We start from the raw sequence: 12,352 nt of genomic DNA, 5'->3' as shown, positions 1-12,352 counted from the left end.
AAGAAATAAGTAGCTTGCTTCCCAACCACATGGTTCCAGGTTCAGTCCCACTGTGTGGCATCTTAGGCAAGTGTCTTCTACTATAGCCTTGGGCTAACCAAAGCCTTCTGAGTGGATTTGGCAGATAGAAACTGAAAGAAGCCCATCATATATATACATGTATGTATGTATGTGTGTGTGTGTGTGTGTCTGTTTGTCCTCCACCATTGCTTGACAACTGATGTTGGTGTGTTTACATCCCCGTAACTTAGCGGTTCTGCAAAAGTAACTGATAGAATAAATCCTAGGGTTGATTTGTTCAAGTAAAGACAATGCTCCAGCATGGCTGCAGTCAAATGACGGAAACAAGTAAAAGAAAAAAAATAAAAGAAAAATTCCCAATAATATCTAATTCTAAAAATGTAATAGGGTTTTTTAAAGAACATCAAATGTCTGTGAGGGCCCAGTAAAGTAAAATAGGAATCAAAGGGGTCCATAGATGGAAAAAAAACCAGTTTTAACCCTTTAGTATTTAAACCGGCTATATCCGGCCAAAATAGCTAATCTGTTTTATGTTCAAACTGACCAGATCCAGGCTCTCACACCTACCCTACAATGTTATTCTACATTAAGTAATTACACCATCAAGATCTTGAAGATATGAGATAATGCAGGATTAATTCAAATCAATGGGAATCAATAAGCATTATGTTTGATGGAATAATCTGAACACTAAAGGGTTAATGGTTGAGCACCACTGCTCTAGTAGGACCCATACCATTGCAAGCATCCAAACCTGGTCTCCAGTTTTGGGATTGCTTCCTTCCTTCCTCTCTCCCATCAGTCTCTGAAGTTCTGTAAAGAATCATGAGCATTGCTTTCCCTCCTCACAAAAACTGTTTTTAAAAAATTACAAAGGGCCACAGATGAAAGGCTGCTGTGCCCTGTGTGAAAAGGACTTGCTGGCTGGCAACCAAATGCCAGCAGTCTGTATCGCTTACTTTGATCTCCACCCCAAGCATTTCTAACTTCACCACAGCAAAAAAGATGAAAAGTAGATGGTTTTCAATGACCAAGGTGGAGAGCTGGCAGAAACGTTAGCACGCCGGGCGAAATGCTTACCGGTATTTCGCCTGCCGTTACGTTGTGAGTTCAAATTCCGCCAAGGTCGACTTTGCCTTTCATCCTTTCGGGGTCGATAAATTAAGTACCAGTTACGCACTGGGGTCGATGTAATCGACTTAATACCTATGTCTGTCCTTGTTTGTCCGCTCTGTGTTTAGCCCCTTGTGGGTAATAAAGAAATAGGTTTTCAATGACCAATTCTAAATGTGAGAGACTGCGGTCATTCACTTTGCTATAAAAAACAGCTAAATACCTCACATATTATAAGCTGTTATCTTTGAAAAGGGCCCATTGAATGTAATGGTTGTAAGGGTATTTGTGCCTAGGGAAAACGAAAAAAAAAAAAGATAGGATGGCTTCATGTGGAATGCCTTTGGTCATAGATCTACTCAGACAGGGCTGCCCTGGAGCTGTATACAATGAACCAATAAGAAAAAGCGTAATGAATACCATTTGGTGTTTAACCCTTTTGTTACCAACTTGGCCAAAACCGGCTCTGGCTCTGTAGTACAAATGTCTTGTTTTCATAAGTTTTTCATTAAAATCTTCCACCAAACCTTAGTCGCAATTTATGTTCCTAATGCTAGCTTAATAATAATTAAATTATTTTACTAAATTCTTTGTTACATTTAAAATAATTGAAAGAAACACAGAGCATCTCAAAATAAAAACAGTAATGAAAGGGTTAAATTTCATTTTGTTTCATTCTGAAGTCAAATCCTGCCAGGGTCATTTTGCCTTTCATCTTTCTGGGATTATTAAAATATGTGGTTAGGGAGCTTGCTTCCTAGCTACATGGTTTTGGGTTCAGTCCCACTGCGTGGCACTTTGGGTAGGTGTCTTCCGCTATGGCCCCGAGCCGACCGAAGCTTTGTGATGGAATTCGGCAGGCGGAAGTTACTGCCGTGTGTGTATATGTACGTGTAGGTGCTTGTGCCTCTCCGAAAGAGATAGAGAGAACCTGCCAAAATTAATTAATCAATTATACTCTTTCAGTTAATTACCCTAACAGTTTATACTCTTTACTGAAATCACTAAGATATTATTTTTTTTTTATTTGCAGGTCTGTGACTGATCCACGAGATGGTAAGCGAGTGGCCCTGAAGAAAATGCCCAATGTCTTCCAAAACCTCATCTCTTCAAAGCGTGTCTACCGGGAACTCCGCATGCTTTGCCATTTCAAGCACGAAAATGTAAGTTTACTCAACTCTTGTTATGGAAATATGTCAATATTTTTCTGGGATGGGGGTAGCAGGTGGGGGCTGTTTGTGTTTCTTTGTTTTGAGAGCTCACCAATAAGGAATGGCAACTGACTTAGAACTATCATTGTGAGTGTCCGTTCACCTTTACATTTTGCAAGCCTCAAATAAAGTGCTGGCATGGTTACGTGACTAAGGAATCTAATTCACAACCACATGGCACTAGATTTAATTCCTCAGGAGTGGCTGTGTGGTAAGTAGCTTGCTAACCAACCACATGGTTCTGGGTTCAGTCCCACTGCGTGGCATCTTGGGCAAGTGTCTTCTGCTATAGCCCCGGGCCGACCAATGCCTTGTGAGTGAATTTGGTAGACGGAAACTGAAAGAAGCCTGTCGTATATATGTATATATATATATGTATTTGTGTGTTTGCGTGTCTGTGTTTGTCCCCCTAGCATTGCTTGACAACCGATGGTGGTGTGTTTACGTCCCCGTAACTTAGCGGTTCGGCAAAAGAGACCGATAGAATAAGTACTGGGCTTACAAAGAATAAGTCCCGGGGTCGATTTGCTCGACTAAAGGCGGTGCTCCAGCATGGCCGCAGTCAAATGACCGAAACAAGTAAAAGAGTAGCAGCGGCTTGGACAAAGATCTTCTATGACAGTCTTTTGTTGAACATTCTCTTGTAGCTGGATGAAAACTTTGTGGAAACCTGGTGAGTGTTTCTCGTGAGAGATCAGAATTACTCGGCAGTAAAAACTGTTTCATTCAGAAACACTGTTATTAATATTCTGCTGCATTACACCCCTTTATGTTCACTGTGCATTTCATAATTTACAGAAATAAGGCACCAAATTCCTAACAGATAGCATGGCTGTGTAGTAAGAAGCTTGCTTCCCAACCACATGGTTCTGGGTTCAGTCCCACTGTGTGGCACCTTGGCCAAGTGTCTTCTACTATAGCCTTGGGCCGACCAAAGCCTTGTGAGCAGATTTGGTAGACAGAAACTGAAAGAAGCCTGTTGTATATATATATGTGTGTGTGTGTTCTGTAACTTAGTCGTTCGGCAAAAGAGATGAATAGAATAAGTCCTAGGCTTACAAAGAATAAGTCTTGGGGTTGATTTGTTTGACTAAAGTTGGTGCTCCAGCCTGGCCACAGTCAAATGACTGAAACAAGTAAAAGAATAAAACAATGTTTGTGATAAAGGCAGTGCTCTAGCATGGGCACAGTCAAATGACTGAAACAAGTAAAAGTGTGTGTGTGTAGGCACATACGTTAGGGGTTAGGGTATTTGGCTCATTATATTACTCTTTTACTCTTAATTGTTTCAGTCATTTGACTGCGGCCATGCTGGAGCACTGCCTTTAATCGAGGAACTCGACCCCAGGACTTATTCTTTGTAAGCCTAGTACTTATTCTATCGGTCTCTTTTTTGCCGAACCGCTAAGTGACGGGGACGTAAACACACCAGCATCGGTTGTCAAGCGATGCTAGGGGGACAAACACAGACACACAAACACACACACATACATATATATATATATATATATATACGACAGGCTTCTTTCAGTTTCCGTCTACCAAATCCACTCACAAGGCATTGGTCGGCCCGGGGCTATAGCAGAAGACACTTGCCCAAGATGCCACGCAGTGGGACTGAACCCGGAGCCATGTGGTTGGTTAGCAAGCTACTTACCACACAGCCACTCCTGCGCCTATATGCCTCTCGCCTTCATTTTCAAAATTCAGTTTACCATGCTTGCATGTGTTAGATGGGATTTCGTTGTGACAGATTTCCCACAGCTGTTTACCTTTCCTATCACCCCCCACACACACACTATTTCCATGCAAGGTGATATTTCCCATGACCAGACATGCTTTTGTAGACGATTGGACACAAAAACCATTGCTTGTATTATGATGATGATGATGTTTATGACTATTGCCTGATGTGAGAACAAAGAGATGTCTTACAAACAACTTGCACATGCAAGTACTACCAGTCAAAAGCTCCGTATATCGGAAGCTAGCAAGTGTATGGGGTCATCAGGAGAGAATGCGCGCCGTTTCGGGGCCTACCTCTCGATGGCATCAATGCGCACCGGCCCCCCCTCACTGATATGAGGCCCCGCTTGTTAGATCAGCTGGTTATGAAGAACTCAATATCCTTCTCGCCATCGCTCATCTTCTCTTTTTAACCAAATCCAGTGGCTAGCCTTCTCCACTGTAGATTGGATATCAGTCATGGTGGTATTGACTTTACGATGAGTTAGGCCTAGTGATAACAACAGTCGTCTCACGCTGTGTCCTACAAACCCTCTACATCCTATGCACCTGGGATTCTTTCAGTTTCCATCCATTTGCTATAGTAAAAGAATCTTGCTCAAGGTGCCATGCAGAGTGATTGAACCTGAAACCTTATGGATAGGAAGCCAACCATTCCTTTGTCTAGGTTTGTGTATAGCAGTTTAAATAAAAGTAAATAGTTTGGGATATTAAAGTCTACCATAATTCCAATGCTGTTGCTTTCGATTTTGATACAAGACCAACAATTTTGGGGAGGGTGCTGAGTCAGTTACATTGACCCCGGTGCTTGTCTGCTACTTGTATTATCAGCCCCGTAAGGATGGAAAGCAAAGTCGATTTTAGTGGCCATGGTTGTGTGGTAAGAGGTTTGCTTCTCAACCCAACCACATGGTTCTAGGTTCAGCTCCAATGTGTGGCACCTTGAGCAAATGTCTTCTTCTATGGCCTTGAGCCAACCAAGGCCTGGTAAGTGGATTTGGTAGATGGAAACTGAAAGAAGCCTGTTGTGTATATGCATGGCGAGCTGGTAGAAACGTTAGCACGCCGGGCGAAATGCGTAGCCGTATTTCGTCTGCCGTTAAGTATTCTGGGTTCAAATTCCGCCGAGGTCGACTTTGCCTTTCATCCTTTCGGGGTCGATAAATTAAGTACCAGTTATGCACTGGGGTCGATGTAATCGACTTAATCCCTTTGTCTGTCCTTGTTTGTCCCCTCTATGTTTAGCCCCTTGTGGGTAGTAAAGAAATATATATATATATATATATATACGTGTGTGTTTGTCTTTGTGTCTGTTTGCTCCCCATCACCACTTGACAACCAGTGTTGGCGTGTTTATGTTCCCATAACTTGGTGGACTGATAGAATAAGTACTAGACTTAAAAAATAAGTCGTGGTGGGACGGGGGTGAAGGCGATCTGTTTCGTTAAATCCCTTCAGATGACTGAAACAAGTAAAGCAAGCATTTTGCCTGGTCTATTACCCTAACCCTAACCCATTCACTGCCTTATATAAGTCCAATACTATCCAAACACCACAAATTGTATTCCGTACCAATTTTATTTTCGTTCATACTCACCACTAGGTGAAACTTTATAAACTCCTTCAACTTTTGAACACCTTTCATAAGTTTACTGGATTTGGGTTGCCCTAGGTTAAAAATCAACTACTGATAAGCTATCAGCTTAATAAAGGGCTCTTCTGTTAGAAATAACAGCCTAACTTTCCCCCATATCAACTCCTGTTTTCGAAATGAAGAACACAGATTAATGTGGTTATGGGTTCTCTGTATGTTTGAAGGCTGTGGGATGGCCATATCTGGAATATCTTTTACCATAGTTTTTTTTTCTGATTAATTGCTTAGCATTTAACCCTTTAGTGTTCAGATTACTCTGTTAAATGTCATACTTTTCCACTCAAATTGTTTTGAATTAATCCTGGATCATCTTACAGCTTGGCGGTTTCAATGATGTGATTACTTATTTTTAGAATGGCATTGTAGGTTAGGTGTGAGAGGCTAGATATGGCCAGTTTGAATATAAAATATGTAGAATATATTGGGCTGGATTTGGCCAGTTTAAACACTAAAGGGTTAAACCAAAATCTTCCACCCGTTTTATGTTGTAGCTGACCAGATTTGTTCTCTCACACCTTTCCTACAATGTCATTCTAAAAACAGTCACATCATTGAAATCCCAAAGATAATGCAGAATTAATTCAAATCATCGATGGGAACGAATAAGGATTTTGTTTGACAGGATTATTAAACAGTCAAGGTTAACTTTGAGGTGAAAAAAAATGGCATTGTAGGTTAGGTGTGAGAGGCTAGATATGGCCAGTTTGAATATAAAATATGTAGAATATATTGGGCCAGATTTGGCCAGTTTAAACACTAAAGGGTTAAACCAGCTATACCCAGCCAAAATCTTCCACCCGTTTTATGTTGTAGCTGACCAGATTTGTTCTCTCACACCTTTCCTACAATGTCATTCTAAAAACAGTCACATCATTGAAATCCCAAAGATAATGCAGAGTTAATTCAAATCATCGATGGGAATGAATAAGGATTTTGTTTGACGATTATTAAACAGTCAAGGTTAACTTTGAGGTGAAAAAGAAAACTACTCACAAGGAAGTGTGCTGTTATAGATTGACAGGTCATCGAGTACAAGCTGAACTCCTTTTGTCTACTGAAGCTTTGATTTATTTCTCTCTTTATTTCTTTCCAGATACTTTCTGCTCTTGATATTTTACAACCACCACACATAGACTTCTTTCATGAAATGTATCCTTTGATAAATGACTCTTCATAATGACTTTTGTTGTCCATTAATTTCATTTCACTTATAAGCTTAATAAACTGGTTGCAGTAATTAATTATTAGTCATTGAGTAATATTGTCTTTTCCTCACCAAATTTCTTATCATGCTTTTTATTGTTTCTTGTATTAAATGTGGCAAAACTAAAACTTGTTTTTTCACCACCTTGTGATGGGATGTCTTTCAGACATTCTCCTTTCCTACATCAATATTCAATATTGGGCATTTATTGATTTTCTTCTCATTGCTTCACTAAGGAAGATGAAATCTATACATTACTCCAATCCATGCAGGCATTGAACATCAAACAGATTTCATATCAAACCATCAACTTTACTCAGAAACTGGGATGTGTCCTGTCACTTGTATGATTTGGAAGCCCCGGTTCACAATGCTTGGCCATGTTGCTTGATCTTCTGAGTCAGATCCTGCTTGTTGAGTTCTCTTCACTGAGGATCCGGCTGGGTTGATGGCTCATGTTGGTCAACCACATGCCACATGGTCGCAGCAGATGAAGTGGTATCTTGTGCAGATAGGGACTGACTGGGACTGTATTTGATGGGTCTTTGTGCAGAAGACAAAGGTTTGGGTCTTTAAGTCTCTGGTCCTTCCTGTCTTGTTCTATAGTTGTGAGACTTGGACACTGTCTGGGTGCTTTTGGGAGCCACCTTGAGCTCCTTTGGTACTAGGGCCCTTTGCTGGATTATGGATTACCATTGATCAAATTACATATCCAACCAATGATTCAACCTAGAAACTAAGATGGGTCCTGTTGCTTGTCTGATTTGGGAGCCCAGCTCAGGCTGTTTGGTCATGTTGCTCGATTTTCCGAGTCAGGCCCTGTTTACTGTGTTCTCTTCACTAAGGATTCAACTGGGTTGACAGCTTGTGTTGGTCAAACCACATGCCACATGGTCACAGCAGATGAAGAAGTATTTTGCAGAGGTGGGGACTGAGTGGGAGGACTGGGAATGTATCAACAAATGGTGACTGCAGCAACATGCTGTAACTCTGCATGTCCCCACGCCTGACCTATACATTGCTGATGAGATCACAATAAAGCCAAAACATGCTCAGATTGTTTACCATGTTTGGTGAAATAATTAAAATAATATTTAGACATTAATTAAAGTCTAATTGCAGAAGTATTTCTAACAAAGTGCAAATTAGATATATTACCTGCAGGTACCTCTAACTGCTAAACTTCTAAGAATGGACTAATTCCTTAATCTAGAGATATAAACATTTACATTCAATATTGTTATCAAATAAGCTGCCTGACTGTTGCTCTGCCCTTCCTTGACTTGCAAGAAGCTATCAGTCAAGTACAGATATGTTGTTGCACGTTTCAAATGATAAAAAATCATATCTGTCTGTCTGTCTCTGTCACAAGGTAACTACTAAGTCTCTATGCAGTTGTTTGGTCTATTAGAAATATTAGCCAAATTGGGGAAGGTGCATGGCTTAGTAGGACCCATTAGTGCCCAAGTTTTTTTATTCAGTTTATTACCAAAAATCTTTTTCTATACATATATATATAAAAATTTATATTACAATATTTGAAAGACTAACCAACAAAATATATCTCAGAAAAATACAAGCATTGCAAAAATATGACGGATTATCATTCTGGTCCTAAAAAGGGACCATGGGCACTAATGATTGTGAGTTTGATTCCTGCAGATGCATTGTGTCCTTGAGCAAGACTCTTTATATTACACTTTATTGCTCCAGTCTGTTCAGGTAGCAAAAATGGGCTGTACCAGCAATTCAAAGGGACCAGCCTTATCACATTCTGTGTAATGCTGAATCTCCCTAAGAACTACATTAAGGGCATGCAGGTCTGTAGAGTGCTCAGCCATTTGCACCTTAACTCCATGAGCAGACTGTTCTGATGATTGGATCAACTGGAACTTTGCTTTTATTTGCCAAATTGCTCACAACTTAACACGGACACATTTAATAATGTTGTTCTATATTTAAGAGATGAGGAATTATTTACATTATTTACATTTGACAGATATTTGTCCTCATCTTGTTTGTTGTTAACGCAACGTTTCGGCTGATATACCCTCCCACCTTCGTCAGGTGTCTTGGGGAAATTTCAAACCTGGTTTCTCATTCCTAAGGTATTTTTCGATGTTAGGAATGAGAACCCAGGTTCGAAATATCCCCAAGACACCTGACGAAGGTGGGAGGGTATATCAGCCGAAACGTTGCGTTAACAACAAGATGAGGACAAATATCTGTCAAATGTAAATAATGTAAATAATTAATAATGTAGTCCTAGGTCTATGATGGTTGAGAGGGAAAATGGCTGTACTTTTGGTTGGAATGTCTTTGAATCCATTGATCTGCAGCATCGGGGTTGAACAGCAATATAAGTCAGTTATGGCCAGCTAGAAATAACAGCTCATTGTCTCTAAAAATCACACCATGAGTTAGAAAAGATGGAAAAAGACACATTGAATAGTGTAGTCTTAGATGCATTTAGTCTGAATAATAGAATGGTCACATCTTGAATATTTTTGTTGCCACATGGTGTAGGGCCTGCAGGATAAAGGGGTGATACACCATCAATGCATCATCAACATTCAATTCATACCATTAAATCTTTTGTCCTTCCATGACCTCTCCTCCCTATTTTTTGTATCTGTCTTATATTTTTTACATCTGTTTTATGGGAGGTGCATGGCTCAGTGGTTAGAGTGTCGAGCTTATGATTGTGAGGTTGTAAGTTCGATTCCTGGACCGGGCTGTGTGTTGTGTTCTTGAGCAAGACACTTCATTTCATGTTGCTCCAGTTCACTCAGCTGTAGAAATGAGTTGCAACATCACAGGTGCCAAGCTGTATTGGCCCCTTTGCCTTTCCTTTGGACAACATCAATGGTTTGGAGAGGAGAGGTGGGTATGCATAGATGGCTGCTGGTCTTCCATAAACAACCTTGCCCAGACTGGTACCTCAAAGGGGAACTTTCTAGGTGCAATCCCATGGTCATTCATGACCGTAGGGGGTTTTTCCGTCTAAGGAGGAAAGTCATGACTATCTTGACTAGTGAGAGAGAACTAAAGGCATTTGGGGGTGGAGCTGAAGGTTGACCTGAAATACTGACATGTCTTTGGATAATTGTTGTTTCCTTAATAATTGAAACTAGCTATGTGGTAACAGAACTAATGCAGAGTGATCTACACAAAATTATAGTCTCCCCTCAACCGCTCACAACAGACCATATCAAGGTGTTCTTATACCAAATACTCAGAGGTAAGCCTACCTACTTTTTCATTTTGTTTCTTTTATCTCCATCATCATGCATGTAAATATATATATGGAGGCAGCATGGCTTAGTGGTTAGGGTATTGAACTCGTGATTGTAAGATTATGGTTTCAATTCCTGGACTGGGTGATACAGTGTGTTCTTGTACAAAACACTTCATGTTGCTCCAGTCCACTCAATGTAGAAATGAATTTAGCCTGGAGAAGGATGGACTCTACCAGGCTTTCCTGTCCTAGATAGACTGCATAGCTGTAGTAGCCCAATGACCCCTAAGGGATTAAGGGACTTGTCAGTTGTCAATATAGATAGATAGATATATATACACATGCATCATCATCATTTTATGCTTGTTTTCCATGCTGGCATAGGTTGGGCTGTTTTACAGTTTGACAGGGACTGACCAGCCGGCCCTTGTCTGTGTTGGCATGGTTTCTACAGTTGGATGCCTTTCCTAACACCAACCGCTTTACAGAGTGTATAAAGAGTGTTTTCCTTGTAGTGTCATCAATATCCTGAAGGCATACAATATATGACAACAATATATATGTGTGTGTGTCTACACACACACACACGCACATGGACTTCTATTATAGCGTTGGCCCAACCAAACGCTTCAAAGTGGATTTGGTAGATGTAAACTCTAATAAGCCCATCAGGGATGTATGTGTGTGTCTTTGTGGTTGTGTTTTTGTCACCCACTATACTGCTTGACAGCCGGTGTTGGTGTGTTTACATCCCTATCACTTAGTGGTTTGGCAATAAGAAACTCATAAGATTAAGAACCTGGCTTTAAAAGAATAAGCATTGTGGTCAATTCGTTCAACTAAAATGGCAGTGCCCCAGCATGGCTGCAGTCCAATGACTAATGACTATAACAGTAGAAGAATAAACAGCTAAGAAAATGTAGATAGTCATTCTCTCTCTTCTTGAAGCAGTTGGTCTTTCTTCCTAGCACAGAACTGGACAGTTTACCAATCCTGTGCCAAGATTGTTCTAAATCAGTTTATTAAAGTGTTCAAGAAAAAAAAAAAAAAGACACTAATTTTGGTGCTTGTAATCTTGCGGTGGTATTCTTGGCAACTAATTCTCAGATGGGATGGTTTAGCTTATTGGATAATCATTGGATAAGTCATGAATGTTATCTCTTCCACTTCTTATTCCTCATCCTCAGCAATTTTTTCTTCATTTGAGTTAGGAGAAAAAGAGAGAGCCCTATATTTAATTTTGATGGCGCCATGTAAAAAGCGCTGGTGATGATGCCACATAAAATGCTTTGGTGATGGTGTCATGTAAAAAGCATTTATGATGATACCATGTGAAAGGCACAGATGCTGGTGTCATGTAAAAACCACTGGTGCTGGTGCCACATAAAGAGCACCCTTTGTACACTCTGTAAAGTGGTTGGCGTGAGGGCGCGTGGCTTAGTGGTTGGGGCATTCGGCTCATGATCGTAAGGTTGTGAGTTCGATTCCCGGCGACGCGTTGTGTCCTTGAGCAAGACACTTTATTTCACGTTGCTCCAGTCCATTCAGCTGGCAAAAATGAGTTGTACTTGTATTTCAAAGGGTCAGCCTTGTCACTCTCTGTGTCACGCTGATTATCCCCGAGAACTACGTTAAGGGTACACATGTCTGTGGAATGCTCAGCCATTTGCACGTTAATTTCACGAGCAAGCTGTTCCGTTGATCGTATCAGCTGGGACCCTCGTCGTCGTAACCGGCGGAGTCTTTTTAAGAAAAGTGGTTGGCATTAGGAAGAGTATCCAGCCATAGAAACCATGCCAAAATAAACTATGGAACTTGGTAAGACTCCTGGCCTTACCATCTCCTATCAAACCATCCAACCCAACAGATATTAAACGATGATGATGATGATGATGTATTTTGAGTTCAAGCCTCACTGTTTCTCATCCTTCCAAGGTCAATGTGCTCGTCTGCAGCATACATGATTCATTAATCTTTCTCAATTCAATTGGAGAAGGGCAATAGAGTAATTAGCTGCAAGCATCTAAAAATAAATTAAATCAACTACATTTGTGATTTTGTTCCCAAACAAGCAATCATCATCATCATCATCATCATTTTCATATAAGAGAGTGGAAGACTATTAAACATCTGATTGACAGATAAAATACCTTGTGGTGTTTAGT

The 12,352-nt window shown here is 40.4% G+C and overlaps 1 protein-coding gene across 1 annotated transcript in view; it reads left to right on the top strand.

Annotated features, from left to right (window-relative positions):
- Positions 1–2,163: 2,163 nt before the first annotated feature.
- LOC115224838 (serine/threonine-protein kinase NLK) overlaps positions 2,164–12,352 on the top strand; it is a 25,993-nt gene continuing 15,804 nt past the window's right edge. The window contains exons 1-3 of the mRNA XM_029795778.2: positions 2,164–2,297; positions 6,839–6,894; positions 10,084–10,190. Of these exons, the coding sequence (XP_029651638.1) occupies positions 2,214–2,297; positions 6,839–6,894; positions 10,084–10,190 (247 nt within the window). The 5' untranslated portion in view covers positions 2,164–2,213. The remainder of the gene's footprint in view (positions 2,298–6,838; positions 6,895–10,083; positions 10,191–12,352) is intronic.

Source organism: Octopus sinensis, linkage group LG26, assembly GCF_006345805.1.
Source record: "Octopus sinensis linkage group LG26, ASM634580v1, whole genome shotgun sequence".
Taxonomy (NCBI): Eukaryota; Metazoa; Mollusca; class Cephalopoda; order Octopoda; family Octopodidae; genus Octopus; species Octopus sinensis.
The sequence above is the reverse complement of the archived record's forward strand: the minus strand, read 5'-3'. Positions and strand labels throughout refer to the sequence as shown.